This window comes from Osmerus mordax, chromosome 6 (genome assembly GCF_038355195.1).
Source record: "Osmerus mordax isolate fOsmMor3 chromosome 6, fOsmMor3.pri, whole genome shotgun sequence".
In the NCBI taxonomy this organism is placed as follows: Eukaryota; Metazoa; Chordata; class Actinopteri; order Osmeriformes; family Osmeridae; genus Osmerus; species Osmerus mordax.
Genome location: NC_090055.1, coordinates 10,408,155 through 10,427,759, shown reverse-complemented (window position 1 = coordinate 10,427,759; position 19,605 = coordinate 10,408,155). Strand labels below are relative to the sequence as shown.

The window sequence follows — 19,605 nt, the reverse complement described above, 5'->3', positions numbered from 1 at the left end:
CGGTTAAGAAGACAGTCAGTCAGCATGAGACAGGGCCGGGTGCAAATACAGCTTACATTGTTTCAAATTCTTGAATGAACCTTTGTCGCCCAGTGAACCCAATGGCAACACCTGACTTTCAAGCTAGTATTTGGAAGTAAGTCAGTTTGAAGTAATTTACATTAGAACGAAAACATTTGAGTGGATTTTCCTTGGTGATACAAAGTAGAGTTGGCCTGACATTACAAGAGGAAGTGTATCTGAAAATAGGAGCTACATGTTCTTATTGTAGATATTATTTTTGTGTTTCGTTGACCCCATCACTGACTATATTTAAAATGTGGTTTTTAAATTCTGCTGTCCACACACCACTGCTAAATACAATATTTTATCATATTTTAACAGCATACTGTTTAAGAAAACAGTCTATAATAATTTAGGAATGGTAAAACTAAACTCAAAACGTGAAGGATTCCACTTACAGCGAGGCATGACTTTTCCCCCGAGACAGTTATCTCGTCTAAGCTTAGAAGCCCTTTTCAGGTTGTGATTGAATATCTATTCATGACACAGTCAAGTGTCAATCCAGTGCTCCTGTTACGATCTTGTTACCTTGACCCCTATGGTGCTTCAGAGCAGGTTCAAAGAGAAGATGGAGAGAGAGAGAGACAAATAGACAGATACAAGGGAGGGGGCAGAGAGAGGGAGTCGGGGGGAGAGATGGGGGAGGGGGGGATCTCCTGGCATGGGGTGTAATTATGTCTGTTGCCAAAGGGGAGGTGTGTGTGTGTGTACGTGCTGTGTGTGTGTGTGTGTGTGTGAGCACACACTTGTGCACATGGGTATGTACCACCTCTTTGTATGTGTGAATGCATCTGTGAAAATGTTTCATTTCTGTGTGAGTATACAGTATGTGTGCACCTGCATATCTGAATGTGTGTGTGTGTGTGTTGTATCCGGCTCTTCAGACCGATCCAGACAGTGGGTACAGAGTTTTCAATGAAAATCGGAGCTTCAACAGCTGTAGCTCAAGAGCGCGGGTCAAAGGCTATTGATTTGGGTTGGGGGCATAATTATATTTGGAGGGTCGTCGTTGGCTGGAATGTGTGTTGTGTGGGTGTCTATGTGCACAGGGGTGGTGGTGGGCTTCAGGGGGGCGTGAATACATTACCATCTCCAATGACACTGGAGGTGAACGAGGGGGCGACAGCGAGGGATGGAGAGAATGAGGAAAAGGAAGAGAGCGGGAGTGGAGGAGAGAGATGTGATCCAAGTTAGCACCGTCATAATGACACTCTCTCTGTCTGTTGGGCTTGTCTTAGCAGCCTGAACCTGATAATGTCTCGAGTCGAGGGTCAATTGGATTTAGACTTGATTTGATTTGAGTCCGGATTAGTTTCGTCCGCATGTGTTTGGCATGTCCCCTGTCCAATTTCGGCTTGTTAGGTAGGTTCACCAAATATTGTTCCACCATATTCAATAGATCAATTAGCTGTTTTGTTAGAGTAGTGAAATAGATTTAGAATCCAATCAAAGTATGAATGTCTTTTATTTGTATTAAATAAGACAGACCTGGGCAATTAGAATGCTGTTACATGCTTGTCTGTCAAAAGAGTTGATCCAGTAAGGTCTGTGAGGAAACCTCAGTGTGTGCTGAAAGAGGGGCTTTTCTCTTTGTTTGGTGGATCTAGGAAATACCCCCCCACCACCCACCCAGCTGCTCGTTCCACACACACACACACACACACACACTTGCGCGCCCCTCCCCCTGCCTGTAATCTGGAAGTGGTGCATCTGGGAGTGTGTGGGAGATTAGCACACAGTCTGTCACACTGAGGGCCCGCACACACGCACACACACACGTGCGCACGCAGACACAAGTCGTGGAACAGAGGCACACATCGATCTGTACACGCGTCCACGCAAACTGTACACACCATGAGACACGAAACACAATATCCACACAAACGGAAACACTATCCCCCTCCCTCTCTCTCTCTCCCTCTTTTTTCTCGGTCTCTGCCTTCCTCTCTTTCTCTTTTTCCCTCCCTCTCTTTCCCTCTCCCGCTCTCTCCCTCCCTCTCCCTTTCTCTCTTTCTTTCCCTCTCTCTCTCTTTCTCTCAATCCCTCCACAGAGGTAAGTGGTCCCCAGTTGTACTAAAAGATAGATGAGCTGTGGTTAGCCGAGTTAACCCTTCCATGTTAACACAGTGGGCTGATATTGAGCCGCGTTTCCCCCCTCTCAGAGACGCCCCGATAGGGGGGCCGTGACCTCGTCCTACATACAGCCTGGCCCCTGTGAATTGGGGCAGGAGAACCGTGTGTTTAGGTTTGGGTGCAGGGAAGTGTGATCGTGGGTGTAAATCTGAAAGTGTGTATATATCTATATACAGTGTTTGTGTGTTTCTCTCTGTATGTGTGTGTGTGCATGTGTGGAGGGGGGGATGTTGACTGTTGACAGATATTCTTTTCAAATGCAGATAAGGAAACCTCAGATATTTGTCTGAAAGTATTTTTCTGGTTGTCATAGCGACGGATAAACACAAACTGTTTTCAGTTGTGGGAAAATATTTTTTACGCAATGTTTTATTTTGGAAGGTACCTTAGCCATGAACCTATGTACAATGAGGGTTTGATCATCAATGTGTTATCGGGTCCTTTAAAATAAACCGTGGCCATTGTATGAAACACCTTACTGAAAGGAAACATTTGTAGCTACATATGCGGTCTCAAATCCCATCACTGCAGTGCTAACAGTTGACAGGTTTTATTTCAAGAGAATTAAAAAAGATCGGAGCATAATATTTGAATATATTTTTAACTGTTTATTCACCTGTATTGTTCTCTGTATTTTCACATGCAGGGTGAAGGAATAGGGAACATGGATGGCCAGCCCAGACGTTATAGATTGACTGGGACTAGATCATGGCAGACTGTAGGTGTCAACAGGGTGTGTGTGTGTGTGTGCGTCAGCCCAGGAGTGTGCATCACCATTACTTACTGCTGTGTCAGGAGATGGAAGATTACTGCCCCGGCAGACACAGATTAGGGCTCAGATTTAGCAGACTAGGCCATTGTAGCTCCTCTTAAAACCTAATCTGAGGGCCCTAGATTACACTCCCAACACAGTTTATCTACAGGTTTATCATAGATATATATCTATGCCCTGGTCTAGTTGTTTTACTATTGGGCCCAATATCTACAAGTGAGTGTGTGTGCTTGTGTGCTTACGTGTGTGTGCGATGCTGAAAGTGAAAGAGTTGTCATTGATTGTACATTCAATATTTATAGACTGCAAATGAAGCGTATATAGGTGTGTGTGTGTGTGTGTGGGGGGGGGGCAGTGTACGACAAGTGTCTTTGTGCAAACAATGTCTGATACCAGCTCCCATCCTTCACAATTAGTTTTTGGTCTGTATTTACACTGTGTGTGTACTGTGTGTGTGTGTATTTCCACAATGTCCATTTATACGAATGTTAAAATGCATATAAAGAATTGTGTGCTTGTGTAGAAGGTAGACATGAATGGGCAGCCTTGTTTGTGTTGTTGAGGCTAGTCAAGGCTCTTCCAGAATTTGTGGCTTTTATGAAGAACACACCCTGAAAGGGGTGTATTTTTAACTTGGTGCTCCTTCACATGTGTGGAAACTTCTGGTCAAAAATAGGAACACCACCAAGGAAATGTGCCCCACCAAAGTGTACTTCATGTTTGGCTGCATTCAGTGAGCTAGCGGACAAAATATGTTTGCTTGGCGAGGACAGTAGAAAGACTGGAAAGAAGTGAGGAATACAGTGTGTAGACTTCATAATGTGACTGTTGTCGGGGTGTGTGTGTTTCTGGCTTGCTGGTCTGATTAGAACAAAAAGCGGTCTGTCTTGTGGACCACAACTCCTCAACACCTCAAGACACTTAAACATGTAACAACTCTCACAAGACTCCCACATGCACACACACACACACACACACGTCACCCTCCATCCCACAGGGGTCTCATATGAGCTGATACAGCACACATATGAATCCAGCAAGCGCCACCTCAGCAAACCAAGGACCAACGGCCATTCGTCAGACAGTTCCGTAGCGGCATGCTGCAGCCCTGACCTCAGTGTGAGATGCTTGCCAGTGCAGAGTGACAGTTATGGATGACTTTAAACAGCACAGCTCTGTGGCTCTCCTATAGCCTCAGGGCTCTTCCAAGGACAGATTCTGTTAGTCAGGGATTGATATTTTCTCCAGGTCACACAGAACTACCCACACACACTGACAAAACACTGAATCACAAAAGTGTGTGGAGTCTCTCTCTCTCACTCTCACACACAACACTGCCTTCGACTTCCATTCAACCTCCAACCCCTATAAAAAATGGACTTCCTGCCTAGAAAACATTTGTCAGGAAGTGTTCTCTCTAACAATGTAGAGAGGCAGGGTGAGGCGCTGGCTTGAGGAAGCAGGACAGTTTGAAGCTCTGAGTACTGGATGTGGTGATGTGGCATATTCCACTGTTAAGGTTACCTCTGATGCTCTTGTCAACATGACCTATTGGTGGCACCTGTCACAAACATGACTTTACACACTGACTCATGCATTTACCACCCCTGGATGTGCAATAACAACTGTCCCGTGATCTCATCTGCCGTTTGCGTCATCCTATCAGCAACAGCGTTTATTTCCTGTGCTTCTGATAACTGTTGTCTCTGTGTTGCTTTTAGCCAGCTATATATGTCTTAGTGTGTGTGTGTGTGTCGTCATGTTTCCACCCTTACTGTGCGTGTGGATGTGCGGCCAATCTGTGTTTCTGTGTTGCAGCCTGCAATGTCACCATCCACAACCGATGTCGAGACACACTCGCCAACTGTGCCAAGATGAAACAGCGGGTAAGTGGACATGGGAGGGAGGGAGGGAGATGGAGAGGGGGGAGGGAGGGAGATGGAGAGGGGGGAGGGAGGGAGATGGAGAGGGGGGAAAGAGAAGTCTGCACAGGTCCCTCTGATAGTCTGGGAGGTGTGTGAAGATAAGGATACAGGACACAACTGATGCTATCCACCCACTTCCCCCACTGTCAAATCTCCACCATTAATCTTTTTATTTGTAATTTCTTCTTTTATTTTACCACACTTGGTCAAGAAATGTACCCTAAAAGTAAATACAAAAAAGCTCGTACAGAAGAACTGTGAAGATTCCTGCAAAGTGCACTAGATTAGATTCCAATGATTTAAGAACATCTGCTTGCATACATAAGGAATTACTGACAGTGAGGAAGAGGATTTCTAGGAATCGACCTGTCTGTGCATGGCCTGGTGAAAGTGGAGTGGGTCTAACCCTGCTCTTCTCTGTTCCCCTGGTTGTGCAGCAACAGAAGCTAGCTCTGGTGAGGAACAGCACAGCGCTACAGAACGTGGCTCTGAGGACCAAAAGTGAGTAGTTTTTTTTCCTCCCCCCTTTACCACTTCCATGCAATTTCCTGTCCCACTCCCTCCTCCCCCCCCCCCCTTCTCTTCCCCCATCTCTGTCCCCCTTCTCTCTCCCTCCTCTCTCCCCCCTTCTCTTCCCCCATCTCTGTCCCCCTTCTCTCTCCCTCCTCTCTCCCCCCTTCTCTTCCCCCATCTCTGTCCCCCTTCTCTCTCCCTCCTCTCTCCTCCCTTCTCTCCCCCTCTTCTCCTCCCTTTTCTCCCCCCTCTCTGGGCTCTCCTTTTGCTTCCACCACGACTTCAGTGCAGGAGCGTTGTGGTGCTGCCACCTGTTGGTTGGTTTAACACACGACATCTATGCATTCCGCCAGCTATTTAGATCCAGTTGTGCATATTCCATTTAACAAGTAAAACATTGAATGCGTTGTACTTCTGCTTTGGGCAAACACATTCTTTATGTTTTCAACATCGCATTTCCCTACTTTCTGCTTTACCGTTGCTTTACCGTTGACCTGTTGTGAATTGAATGAGCCTCTTCGCTGATCTCTGTCTTGTCTCCTGTCTCTCCCCTGTTCTCTCCAGCTCCTATGATGAAGGAGAGACCCAGCTCAGCCATCTATCCGTCCGACAGTATTCGTCAGTCCCTGCTGGGCGCGCGCCGCGTTCGCTCCGGCCTCTCCCTCTCCAAGAGCGTCTCCACCACTAACATTGCAGGGTGAGTCCGCCGCCACAAGTTCATTGGTCGTTCACAGTTCAGCTGGACCAATAGGAGACAGATGTTGAGATGGTGGTAGATTCATGAAGGGGTGTTAAACAAGACAATGGGCAACATATAGAGGATGTCTTGGTTGATATGGTGTGTGAATCTAAAGTGAGCAATATCACGTATAACTGATCATGTCTAACTGACGTCTAAAAACAATAAACTTGAGTTTTGGTGCCTTTTCTTTGTGGGTGTGTGCATGCGTGTTGTGTACATGTTGTATTGTCTGTGTGTGTGTACAGGAACCTGAACGATGACTCTCCACTGGGGCTGCGCAGGATCCTGTCCCAGTCTACAGACTCCCTCAACTTCAGGAACAGAGCCATGTCCATGGAGTCCCTCAACGACGAGGGTGAGACAGCAGGGGAGACCAAGGGGGTGGTGGGGTGGTGGGGGTGGTAGATGAAACAGAAAGAGAAAGACATTAAACTGAAGCAGGATGGATCAGACAGAGTAAAGACTATGAGATTTAAAAGAGGGAAATGGTCATGAATAAATAGGCACCTTTTCTGCCTCCATCGCCTCTCTCTGTCCCTCCCTCCCTCTGTCTCTGCCTCCATCCCTCTGTCTCTGCCTCCATCCCTCTCTCAGGGGAGGTGTACTACGCGGCTATGCTGGAGGAGTTGGAGCGTGAGGGGAAGGACTTTGAGGCGGACTCCTGGAGTCGGGCCGTGGACTCGTCCTACCTGCAGACGCACCGCAAGGACGTCATCAAGAGGCAGGACGTCATCTACGGTATGAGGAGACACGCGCACACACACACAGACATACAGTGTCTCTCTCTCTCTCCCCCTCCTTCTCTATTTCTCTCTCTCTCTCTCTCTCTCTCTCTCTCTCTCTCTCTCTCTCTCTCTCTCTCTCTCTCTCTCTCTCTCTCCGTCAGACCCGGTGCTGTCATCAACAGAAAAGGAAATAAAAGTACTTCCAGCTATGTAGACTCATTTGAACCCCCCCTCTTCCCTCCTTCCCTTCATCTTTCCTGCCTTCCTTGCCACCCACCCTCCCTCCCTCCTTCTTCTCTTCCTTTCCCTTCCCCTCCCTCCCTCCAGAGCTGATCCAGACCGAGTTCCACCACGTGCGGACCCTGCGCATCATGGAGGGCGTGTTCCGCCAGGGCATGCTGGAGGAGGTGCTCCTGGAGCCGGGCGTGGTGCACGCCGTCTTCCCCTGCTTGGACCAGCTCCTGGCCCTGCACACGCGCTTCCTGGCCCAGCTGCTGGCCCGCCGCACGCACAGCCTGGCGCCCGGCAGCACCACCAACTCCACCATCCACCAGCTAGGGGATGTGCTCACCGAACAGGTGGGCCCACACGCGCGGATGGGTAGATGTACAAGTACCACACACGCATGGAGAAAGAAACATCCGCACGCACACACACACGCTCACGGCCCCTGTTGTCTGTTGGCAGTTCTCGGGCCAGTGTGCGGACGAAATGAGGAAGGCCTATGCCGAGTTCTGCAGCCGCCACCCCAAAGCTGTCAAACTGTACAAGGAACTGCTGGCCAGAGACAAGAGGTTCCAGCACTTCATACGGGTAAGAGAGGGAGGGGGGATGGAGGGGGCGGGGAGGAAGGGAGAGAGAGAGAGAGAGAAAATAGAAAAAAGTGGTGGATGAGGGGCTTGGAGATATTATATAATGAAAAATGGGGGCCCAGTTGGAAAGGAGGGAGGTGTGTGTTATCTGTGTGTCTGTGTTAGTTTTTTGTGTGTGTCTATTTTCTGCGCGCGTGTGTGTGTCAGCGGTGTCAGGAGGTTCCAGTGGATTCTCACATGCCTTTGCTGGGAGGAGTACCGTTAGCAGACAGATACAAATGAATGGGCGGGTTCACTTCTCCTGAGTCCTGATCAAACACCCTCTTTGTGGATGGTCTAGTCTTTTAGAACCGCTTATTTTCATACCACCAGTCACAAGACTGTCTTTGCCTCAAAAGCCATTAGTAATATCTTTGTGGCAGTAATGGCAGAGCTGTTTGAATACTGTGATGAAATTTAGCCATAATATAAACATTTCTAAGAAACACTGGTATTCTCAAGTAGATTCATCCTAGTAGACATCTGTTATGTTGGATTCAGCTCACCAAGATTTCTAGGATTAGTAATACTTAAGTCACATATTTGTACATTAGGTTGTAAGTAATGCTCTTATTGGAGTACATGGGAGACTGCTCAATAACATGCTCTCCATCCCATAATCAGAGGGCGAGCCGCGGTCCCCTGCTGCGTCGCCACGGTGTCCAGGAGTGCATCCTGCTGGTGACCCAGCGCATCACCAAATACCCGGTGCTCATCCAGCGCATCCTGGACAACACTAAGGGTAAGATCTGACCTCAGACCAGGCCCTAGAACTCAGGGAGGAACACTCACAGGGAACACCAACTGACCTCAGACCAGCTGGTCATGACTTCAGTTTTAGCTCATATTTTACACTGAAGCCAGCATACCTGCAACATATTTCCTCTTAACATAGAAATGATCAATACAATCATTCAAGTGGATTCTAGGACTCACTGTCAGTCTCTCTCTCTCTCTCGCGCTCTCTCTATCGCGCTCTCTCTCACGCGCTCTCTTCATCTCCTCCCCCAACCCACATTCTCTGTCCCCCTCCACCCCCGTCCACCCACAGGCAGCGAGGAGGAGGCCCAGTCCATATCCTGCGCCCTGACTCTGCTCCGCGAGCTGCTGAGCTCGGTGGACCAGCAGGTTCTGGAGCTGGAGCGGACCCAGAGGCTGCAGGAGGTGCGGGCCAGACTGGACCCCCGGGCCCAGGCCGAGGTGCGGGGCGGCGGGGTGTTCCGGGGAGGGGAGCTGCTGCGGAGAAGGCTGCTCCACGAGGGGACCCTGCTGTGGAAGACGCAAGGCTCCCGCCTCAAAGGTGTGTGTGACTCATGGAATGGGTTGTAGAGTCTTAGTGAGGAAAGGTCTATTTCAGCATGTGAGGGAGTTTGGATTGATGGCGTAATCTTTCTGTGGGATTTACAAAAACCAGTATGTTTCGGAAGTGATCTGCTAACTGACCTTTCCGACCATCTCAGACGTCCAGGTGCTTCTGATGACAGACATCCTGGTGTTCCTGCAGGAGAAGGACCAGAAGTTCATCTTCCCTTGCCTGGTCAGTCGTACAGTCTCGCTCCACTCTTCTTTCCATTTCACTTTCTCTTCATCCTCGACCTGTTCTAGAAATGCTGCCCACCCCCCCACACCCCCCCCCCCCCCCCCCCGCTAACCCTCAGTCTTTCTTTTCCCCACCTCCCAGGACAAGCCAGCCGTGGTGTCTCTGAAGAATCTCATAGTGCGGGACATAGCCAATCAGGAGCGCGGGATGTTCCTGATCAGTGACTCCACCCCCCCGGAGATGTACGAGCTGCACGCCGCCTCCAAGGACGACAGGAAGAACTGGATGAAGCTCATCCAGCAGACCGTCTGCAGGTAGGCCGCCACAACACACACACACACACACACACACACACTCACACATCCATAAAAACACACTGTTGTCAATCCAATACACATAAACACGGCTTATCCACTGGACTCCACTCACTCAAGTGGGAACTGAACATCAGCTCCCTCACCAAAAAAGCACAACAGAGGATGTACTTCCTACGGCAGCTGAAGAAATTCAACCTGACAAAGACAATGATGGTGCACTTCTACACAGCCATCATTGAGTCCATCCTCACCTCTTCCATCACCATCTGGTACGCTGCTGCCACTGCCAAGGACAAGAGCCGACTGCAGCGTATCATCCGCACTGCTGAGAAGGTGATCGGCTGCAATCTGCCTACCCTCGAGGACCTGCACACCTCGAGGGTAGGCAGGACCCTGAGGCGTGCGAGGAAGATTGTGGCCGACCCCTCCCACCCTGGTCACTCCCTGTTCCAGCTACTCCCCTCTGGCAGAAGGCTGCGGTCCATCAGGACCAAAACCTCACGCCATAAGAACAGTTTCTTTCCATCTGCTACTGGCCTTTTCAACAAGGCCAAGGACTCCCATTGACATTCATTCACTTATTTAACTATTATAAGTCCATCTAATGGCAATTCAGTATGCATAAGCCACTTTATCTCAGTATCCGATTGCACTATGTTGACCATTCACGCTGCTCATTCTATTCTTATTTTTATATATATTGTATTTTATATTTAAATTGTTGTATTCTTAGATTGTTTAGTTCTTAGAAATAGTTAAACTTTTGTACTTTTACTTAATTTAAGATCTGTATATGTTTAGTGTTTTGCACCTCCCTGCCACAGTAAATTCCGTGTTTGTATAACATACATGGCGAATAAACTGAATTCTGATTCTCTGTCTCTCTCTTTCTATATCTCTCTCCCTCTCTCTCCCCCCCTCCCTGCCTCTCTCCAGCTGTCCCTCCAGAGAAGACTTCCCCCTGATAGAGACGGAGGACAAAGCCCTGCTGCGCAGACTGAGAGGTAGGCCACGCCGTCACCCTGCCCACCCCCCCTTATCACACTCACAGCCCACCTAAGCCCCCCCTCTAAGAGCCCTCTTGTGGGGTACAGCTCACAGCTTGAAGGGGCATAGGGGGGCACTTCTTCAAATGAACCCCTTTTCTCCTCCTTCTCACCTCCTCTCCTCCTCCTCTCTTCCTCCTCCTCCCCCCCTCCCTAGCGGACATCCAGCAGAAGGACCGGGAGGTTCTGGAGCTTCTGCAGGAGAGGGTCACCCTGTTCTCTGACCTGGCCGAGGTCACAGGCTGCGGCCAGGAGGCGGCCCCTCCCAACAACTCCAGGAACATGTTCCGGGCCGACACGCCGTACGCCCCCCAGGCAGAGTGTCTGCTCACTGACGCCATCTCCGAAGGTAAATACTGACCACGCACGGCGGGCAAGGCTGATGATGCACTCCGGTTAGGGCATCAGGCCTCTAGCTTTCAGGACTACATTGGATCTCTTTCTTTTCCTCTCATCCTCCTTCCCTCTCATCCTCCTTCCTCTCTCTCTCTCTCTCTCTCTCTCTCTCTCTCTCTCTCTCTCTCTCTTTCTCTCTCTCTCTCTCCCCCTCTCTCTCTCCCTCTCTCTCTCCCCCCCCCCAGTGGACAGACTCAGTGAACTGCTGCTGGGCTCCAACATCGAGCTCCCGCAGAGCTCCAGTACCAACGGAACCAGCAGTACCAACAGTGACCAGAACCACACTGGGGCGCCAGTGAGCAGTGAGTACTTCATTTCGGCCCGCTTCTTTACAGGCTAACTGACTTGCTCCTGCAGTTAGCTGAAAACCTTTTAATGTATCCTGAAATGTACATACATACACGTGTGTATATGTATAAAGAACGCTCTGACAATGTTTCCCCTCTGCGGCTGTGTGTGTGTGTGTCACATCAACTTCCAGACGGTGATTCCATTTCCATCAATGGCACTCATGAGACCAATGGAAGTCCTTCACCCAAGGTAAGCCATGGTTCCATAGATAAACCAGGCAATATAAGTCTGTCGCAGGGTGGATCCACCCCATCATGTTAGACCAACCGTAACACTTTGTCTGTTTGCCTCTCCAGGACAGGAATGGTAACCAGCTACAAGACAGGTCCCTCAATGAGGTAAGGGCCTCAATAATGACCCTCTCACCCTCACCTCTCACACCTGCAACAGGTGATGATGCCAACTTTAAGTGGTTTGCAGCATGAAGATGAGTGTGTCTCGACTAGGGGCATAGGATTAATGTGTGTGTGTGTGTGTTGCAGGAGGTGTGCCAGCGACTGGTCAATGTCAGTGCCCAGCTTCATGCTTTGCAGGTAAGGCCTGCCTTCATCACACTCATAAGAATGCATGTTGCATTCCAGACTCTGCTAGGATTCTATTTGACCTCTTTTATTTATTGTTCTTTTCACTTTTTTCTCTCTCTCTCTGTCTCTGTCTCTCTCTCTCCTCCTCCTCTTCAGGCTGCCGTCATCCGCCAAGACTCCATCCTCGAGCTCTGCCCCCGCGAGGGCCTGGCCTCCTCGGCCCCCCCCACCCCCACGCCCGCCTACGCACCCGCGCCGCTCCACCCCGTCGCCAAGCTCAACCGCTCCATGTCCCGCGACACGGGCCTGGACGCCGGCACGACGGCGGCGGCGGCGGCGGCGGCCATCGACGACGTGGCCATGCTGCAGAGGCAGAACGCGTTCCTGCAGGAGGAGCTGGTCAGGCTGCGGCCCCTGGAGGCCAGGCTGAGGGAGAGCGAGAGGGCCCGTGCCCTACTGGAGCAGCAGCTGAGGGAGGCGCAGGGCCGCAGAGGCAGCCGAGGCAGCAACGGAGACATCGGGGACGTTATGGTGTCTGAGCAGGTGGGACAGGAAGATGGTGATGAACCACACACGATAGATATGGAAGATCTTTACATTTACTCATTTAGCAGACACTCTTATCCAGAACAACTTACAGTAAGTACAGGGACATTCCCCCCGAGGCAAGTAGGGTGAAGTGCCTTGCCCAAGGACACAACGTAATGAACACGGCCAGGAATCGAACTGGCAACCTTCAGATGACTAGCCCGATTCCCTAACCGCTCAGTCACCTGATTCCTTATATCTTTGATTTCATTGAATCCCTAAGACAACAAAAAAAAAAGACACCGAAAACCTATCATTAAAGTAGAAAAAAACGCACTATCAAGCTTATCTCATTGCTTATTTTGACCAGTTTATTCACAGACGCGTTTCGGCCTAAGCCATCATCAGTGTCTGTACATTTAAACACTGGAGGTGTCCATTAGCATGGCCTTCTTCATGCTAACTCCTACTAAATGCTAACTTAGGTTCAAGCTCAATCATTTCTATCAGAAAATAAAACATATATGCATGTGAAGTCATTTAGGATATGACTCGACTTAACCTTTGACCTTTTCACCTCGGCCAGGCTCTGCCCAAAAGAAGAGGGAGTGCCGATGGAGAATCTGGCCCGGTCGCGCCATTGGCCTGCCAGGAACCCGTGGACCAATTAGACGGCGTACAGGAGGGCAGTGAGGAGGAGTCTGATGAGGAACCAGACGTAGTGAGGATTTCACCTCGCTCCGACAGCCCCAGAGGTCAGTCGAGAACCTGATTGAAACATTGTTTATCCCTCTGTTTAGATACGGCACCCCACACTCTGCCTGTTGCTCTCATTGTCCAAATCAAGCCCCAGTAGAGGAACACTCTGGTGTTAAAAAAAAATATTAATTGCATTATAAATACTTTTCAATCTTGGTATTGGGGGAAGTTCTGTCCTCATTCAACATTCCTCTACCAAGCACACTGGAATGGCCATTATCATTGTGACAAAGTCCTCCGCCTTCTCTACCACACACACAGATACAATCCGACACACACACACACACACACACACACACACAAACACACATTCTTGACAGTATCTGTTTTTCTGAACTTTTGCCGTGTCTCTCTGCCTATTCTTTAACATGGGAAGCAGGTGTGTCTGCAAATTGTTATCTATCTGACACTGGTTGTTCAGCTGTGTACAGAGTGGGCAGGATTTTACTCAAACCCCTCCCTGTCTCTCCCTTTTCTCTCTTTGTCTGACGACTCACCAAAAAGCTCTCCTCAACAACCTCTGTCTCTTTTTTGAGCCTTCTTTGATCTCCGGCAGAAAAGCTGGGTTGAGAGGTTGAAATGAAGCTGTGGTCGTGAAGTAAGATAAGACAGCGAGAGTCAGACCTTGTTAGGTTGTTTAGACAGACACTCTGTAAACCCTCTCCTCTATAGCTGCTCCATTCTCTCTCTCTCTCCCTCCCTCCCTCCCCACTCTCTTTCTGTTTGTGTAATGGGTGTGTAACTGCTCTGCCAATATTTAACTTCCCCAATCTGGTTTCAGAGTGTCAGTCTTTGTCTTGGAATGTTCATCCGTCCCTACATATGTGTCAACTTACATCCTCTGTTGATTTGATGAGCTTGTTTAATCAGTGATATATTCATCAGTTTGTATTTGCAATCACACTATTAATCCTATGATCTCACCCTCCCAGATCTCCAAGACATCCCAGAGGAGGCCGAATGCGGGCCGGAAGCACGGGAGTCCGAGGCAGACACGGAGACGGTTCAGAGTTAACGTCAACCCGGGCCCCAGGACCGCACCCAGCACACACAATACTACCCAGTAAACCAAACCTGAGAACCAGACCGTCCTCCAATCAGCCAACCAATAAACCAACCAACCAATCAACCAATCAGACCGTATACTCCTCTTTAGTAATTTCATCTGATCTCTTTTGTTTGCATTGACATAGGCGAGCCAATAAGGAATTCTGCATCTTATGGTTTTCCCTTAGCTCTGAGATGTTGAAGAAATAGTAGTTTTCATGTCATTTTCATTGTGTTATGAGCTTCGTCTTTGGGGATGGATGAGCTTTCCCCGACTCGGCACCTTCTCTGTCGCCATCTCCCACCGTAGGAGAGGGAGTGAGTGGAAAGACGGGATTCCGAGAACACAAAGATTCGAAAGACGTAGGTTTAGGGTTAGGTTTAGGTATCCGATGATACCCAGTAGGAACTATAATACTGTGTACTGTAACTGCCTGTTGTTGTTTCGTAAGACCTCATTTGAGACTTGCCTTGTCTGGCTGACTGACTAATGCTGAACTCAGTACTGATGGAGGGGGCGGGGTTATACTGTATATACTTGTTGAGATGTTTTTGCAGGTCTTAATCAACTCTTGCCTCACCCCACCCCCCAAATACTCTCTCTTGAACTTGGATTGATCCTTTTTCAAACAACCAAATGTTTTTATGTTTTTCCTGTGAAGGCAAGGGTAGTTAGCTCACAAGGAATTTTGTACTTACTTTATATGATAAGCAGACGGGTGTTTTACTATGAACTGTTACTGAACTACTTACCAAGGACCACAGTGACACAAACATTTCTTGTTTGCTAAGTAAAACCAACAATAACCAATTGGGAGTTGTTAAATTTCTTAGTAAGGGCTGACTCAACCACATTAAAATGAATATATGTGGACTGTTTTTATGTTGATAGGCTTCTTCAGTATTACAGTCGTGTGTTTCTATGTGGTGTACACTGCACTTAACGGTTGGAAGTCTGAAGAGAAATTAAATTAATATTCTCTATTTTATAAATTGAGGTATAGCATACAGTTTGATAAACATCAATTTATTGGACACCAATAGACCTTTTTAAAATGTGTAACTTCTCACTTAATATGAGTGTATTCAAAACTAAAACAGTTTGATGGGATTTAAGGATGTCCATTGAACTTTAAAAAGAAAAGCACACAATTTTATTGTTGACTGCTACAAAATATATCACAAATAAGTTTTTGTCTGTATAAATATTTGATCTGTTATGGAAAAAAGAAAATGTTGACTTTGTACATGGTAATGTTGTAATATTATTGTATTTTTACTTTAATTCTACTTAATATCCTTGTTCGTTAAGTGTGCTGTTCATAAACCTTACAGAATGTAAATGTCTTGGGTGTGTTCATTCTCTCTCTCACTGAATGTTTTCCAATTAGGTGGCAAGGAGATCATTAATAATAATTTAATTCATTATCTCATCAACATTGAGAAAACAAAGTAGACTTACTTCACTGCCTCAATTCTGAAACTCGATCAGGCCCGCTATTATTTCAAAGTTCAATCAAGATAGTAAAGTCTCTGTCAATAAAGGTGCGTCCCTGATCATTTCAACGTGCCCTCTTTAAGTTCACAAGCACACTGGGACTATGTTCAGCTGTCCAGACACACCTTAGTGTGGGAGATAGTATTACTTTACAAATCTGAAACGATAGATCTCTCCAGGGAAGCGAATTCTGAATAGGGGCTTTCCAAGTACGTTTATCTCAATCAGGTGAGTTTGGATCTTGTGAGCTAGAATTGCAAACATTTTCTTTCGAACCAACGAACTACCAATGTATTAAGCTTTTCTAGATGGAATAATCAATAAGAACGAGATTATCGAATGTATTTAAGAAGCGAGAAAAATAAGTAGTTATAATAGTCCTCGTGGGACATTTGTTTTGTTAGGCTACTTAATAAACACTGTGGACGGACCATTGCCATTTGTTAAGTTCCGTGATTTTAGTTTCAAAGTTTAGTGATTTTTAGTTTTAAATACATACGTTCATAACTGTTCGCGACACCTGGGCGTTGAAGGAAGGTATTTTGATGGACCTCACCAACTGTCAGGAAGTTAAATGAATTGCTAAACGTTTTTTCAGTGTCTTGCTCCCACTTGAGGGAAGAAAGGGTTCATGGCAATGGGATTTAATTATTTAGGCCATTAGATTTCGCTCGTGCATGGCATAAAACAGTCCGTTTTAAATGTTGAATATACAATAGTGAGTCAATGAGTTAATATAAAATATAATAGAAATATAAAAATTTGAAAGTTGGATTATAAACTGTCTCTATTATAGTCTGTCACACTTGCTATGGAAGCCCTGACAAAGACATTGGAAGTCACGCTTCCCCAATCCAGCGTAAGTAGACTAGCCTTTATAGTCCAGTACCATACTGAATAACTCATGACTTATACCTACTGACACATAGCATTGAGATCATTCAACATGAAGTTACAACACAAGTAAGCACAAGAAGTAGAGTCATCAAGCCTAACGTGTCCCTCATGTTGCTGTAGGAGATGTGGTGGGGAACACTGGGCACTGTCAGGCCGTTCCCCAACTTCACTGCTGGGAAAGATGCTAGAGAGCTTCATACTGCTCTGGAGAGCAAAGGTACCAGTCAGGTTTGACATGGTTTTACAGTGTGTACATATGTATGTGTGGCTAAGTGTGTGTTTGTGTGTGTGTGTGTGTATGTGTGAGCATAGTCGCAGATGTGAACACACTGGTACGAATCCTGACTAATCGGAACAATGCCCAGAGACAGAGCATTGCATACGCCTACCACAAGCTCACACAGAAGGTACATTGGCCGCACTCTTTCTCTCACACATACGTACACATGCAGGCACAACTGCCAAGGCATCACCACTCACCAAGGCAAACCAACATTGCTTTGCAAAGCTGGTCTCCAGTACCTCTGCTCCCCTGCAGGATCTGTCCCTTGCCCTGAAGAAGGCCCTCTCTGGGGGGCTGGAGGACCTCATGCTGGGCCTGATGATGACCCCGGCTCAGTTCGACGCCCACCGCCTCAGACAGACCATGGAGGTGAGAGGGATGAGCTGTGTGTGTGTGTGTGTGTGTCTGAGAAGTGGCTTCACCCTTTCTTTCCCATCTGCAACAATTCGAATGGGTCCGATCCCATGTGGGTGTCTTGTGGTGGACGTGCGTGAGTTCTAGTTGGATTGCCTGCGTGTCGTTCCAGGGGCTGGGCACGGATGAGGAGGGCCTGCTGGAGGTGCTGTGCACCAAGTCTCCACAGCAGCTCAGGGACATCACCGTGGCCTACAAGCAGGGTGAGACACACACACATAGATGCATACACACACACACACTTTAACGCCCAGTTAGCTTGCACGCTAAATCCTACTCATGCTTGTTTGTGCTTGTAGAGTTCGACCGCTACTTGGAGAATGACCTCATCAGCGAGACGAGTAAGGAGTTCACCAAACTGGTGCTGGCCATACTCAAGGTAATGGATGCATCCATTTTGGGATACGTAACAAGATACAGATCAAGTACATGTTCAGAATCAACTATGTATACTGTTGATATAGTGTACATAATACATTTACTTAACTTTGATGTATTGTGGATACATGGATACACATGGATATGGAGCTATTGTACAACTGAGTGAAAGGGAGTTTCTTTTGATGTCAACAGAAGGAAGAGACTAACATAAAGGGCTTCATTAATTACCAACTCATTGATCAGGACACTAAGGTATGTTTCCAGCTTTATTGAAGCAATGGCTTGTACACCTTTAAAATGCTCTCAATTCAATTAGTTTCACATCAATTGTCATGGGGTGTGTGTGCGTGTGTGTGTGTGTGTGTGTGTGTGTGTGTGTGTGTGTGTGTGTGTGTGTGTGTGTGTGTGTGTGTGTGTGTGTGTGTGTGTGTGTGTGTGTGTGTGTAGACTCTAAATGCAGCAATCAGTGGTAAAAAAACAGACCCAGCCCCTTGGATCCAGGTGTTAACCACCCGGGACTCAGTTCACCTCAACAGAGGTGAGAAACACACGCCTTTTCTCCTCTCCTCCTACTCTTTCATACAAGTCAACAGTGTTTATCTCAAAGCCTCTTTATATATTTGGAAGGCGCTTTGAAGTTAAGTTCATATCATTCCAACATTATTACTGTAACACCTCTCTCCCTTTCAGTGTTTTCCAGGTTGGAGGATTTGAGAAAGGAGAGAGTGGAAAAAATGGTTCAAACTCACTTCTCTGGGGATGTTAAAATTGGCTTTCGCATACTAGGTAAGATCTGATTAACCTCTCCGTGCGTGAGTAATATTCTTTTAAAGGGAACATTCTGATATGGCATATTCATGATGGCACTGTCTCAACAGTTTCAAAATTGCATTTCATTATTTTGAAGTCAGAAAAGTCAGATTACTTTTCTGGCCTGTTTGTTTCTGTATTAATTAGCAATCCTCAGCTTTTTTTATTTCAACCTCTGCCGAGCTTTAAGCATCTGGACATTCACAAGAAAATCAACCGCAAGATTCTTATATGTATTTCGTACTTGTGTGTATTTTCATTCTTAGTTTGCTGCATCCAGAGTATTCCTGCATACCTGGCACAGAGGCTGCAGAGCAACATTAAGGTTAGCCTGTCCTATGATATTGAGGATTAGTCCCCTTGGTGTGGCTTTATTCATACTTGGCGTGTGTGTGTGTGTGTGTGTGTGTGTGTGTGTGTGTGTGTGTGTGTGTGTGTGTGTGTGTGTGTGTGTGTGTGTGTGTGTGTGTGTGTGTGTGTGTGTGTGTGTGCAGAAAGGGCGTGCTATGCAGTGGATACTCATCAGCCACAGTGAAGATGATCTGCTTTGCGTCCGAATGGAGTTTCGCAGGCTGACCAACCATTCCCTATACTCTACACTACAGGTATGGCTTCAGACACACATCTTACTAATATGTACAGATACACAATGAATGATCTCAAATACAATAGTCATTGATTCCTTCTCTAATCTCCCATCTCTTCTTTTTCACAGAAAGAATACAAAGGAGAACTGCAGCAAGCTCTTCTGGCCTTGTGTCGATCTGAAGACCTTTAAATGAGAGAAAAAATAAATAAAAATACAACAAAAAAAACATCAGTAAATGTCTGTGTGCTTGTTGTCATATTAGTGTGTCTTTGAACCCTGTTAGTTCAAGTATGTTGTTTGTGATGGTAGAAGAAAAAGCTGAATGTACTTTTACATCTTTCTAAATTGTTCTCAGTAGTTTTGGGCTTTACAAAATCATTACACCTGGGGAAGGCATTTTACAAGAACAGTTTAGGTTCTCTTCTGATTGTTATGTCTGCGTAAGCTTTCAAATGTATCTGTGTATTAGCAAACTACATAGATGGAGTCCATCAAATCCAA

At 47.0% G+C, this 19,605-nt stretch overlaps 2 protein-coding genes across 9 annotated transcripts in view; both read left to right on the top strand.

Moving 5' to 3' along the window:
• Positions 1–15,569, top strand: part of arhgef2b (rho/rac guanine nucleotide exchange factor (GEF) 2b) — a 40,492-nt gene extending 24,923 nt beyond the window's left edge. For both annotated transcript variants that reach the window (XM_067238701.1, XM_067238702.1), the window contains 20 exons: positions 4,787–4,854; positions 5,331–5,394; positions 5,971–6,103; positions 6,394–6,503; positions 6,743–6,886; positions 7,201–7,451; positions 7,561–7,686; positions 8,349–8,466; positions 8,776–9,024; positions 9,185–9,261; positions 9,406–9,578; positions 10,518–10,585; positions 10,785–10,976; positions 11,209–11,325; positions 11,505–11,563; positions 11,671–11,712; positions 11,857–11,907; positions 12,055–12,441; positions 13,013–13,181; positions 14,118–15,569. In XM_067238701.1, the coding sequence (XP_067094802.1) occupies positions 4,787–4,854; positions 5,331–5,394; positions 5,971–6,103; positions 6,394–6,503; positions 6,743–6,886; positions 7,201–7,451; positions 7,561–7,686; positions 8,349–8,466; positions 8,776–9,024; positions 9,185–9,261; positions 9,406–9,578; positions 10,518–10,585; positions 10,785–10,976; positions 11,209–11,325; positions 11,505–11,563; positions 11,671–11,712; positions 11,857–11,907; positions 12,055–12,441; positions 13,013–13,181; positions 14,118–14,200 (2,681 nt within the window). In that variant the 3' untranslated portion in view covers positions 14,201–15,569. The remainder of the gene's footprint in view (positions 1–4,786; positions 4,855–5,330; positions 5,395–5,970; positions 6,104–6,393; positions 6,504–6,742; positions 6,887–7,200; positions 7,452–7,560; positions 7,687–8,348; positions 8,467–8,775; positions 9,025–9,184; positions 9,262–9,405; positions 9,579–10,517; positions 10,586–10,784; positions 10,977–11,208; positions 11,326–11,504; positions 11,564–11,670; positions 11,713–11,856; positions 11,908–12,054; positions 12,442–13,012; positions 13,182–14,117) is intronic.
• Positions 15,570–15,834: 265 nt separating this feature from the next.
• LOC136943739 (annexin A2-like) lies at positions 15,835–19,487 on the top strand. Of its 7 annotated transcripts, none has more exons than XM_067237168.1 (13): positions 15,835–15,939; positions 16,527–16,589; positions 16,748–16,844; positions 16,940–17,034; positions 17,136–17,279; positions 17,437–17,527; positions 17,624–17,703; positions 17,898–17,957; positions 18,153–18,243; positions 18,396–18,491; positions 18,782–18,840; positions 19,010–19,120; positions 19,231–19,487. In XM_067237168.1, exons 2-13 carry the CDS (start codon positions 16,542–16,544, stop codon positions 19,291–19,293), a joined length of 1,035 nt encoding a protein of 344 aa, XP_067093269.1. In that variant the 5' UTR covers positions 15,835–15,939; positions 16,527–16,541; the 3' UTR covers positions 19,294–19,487. The 7 variants fall into 7 exon arrangements, with proteins under 7 accessions (XP_067093269.1, XP_067093272.1, XP_067093270.1 ...); XM_067237171.1 differs by having other exon boundaries at positions 15,835–15,958; positions 17,166–17,279; XM_067237169.1 differs by having other exon boundaries at positions 15,835–15,958; positions 19,235–19,487.
• The last annotated feature ends 118 nt before the right edge of the window (positions 19,488–19,605 follow it).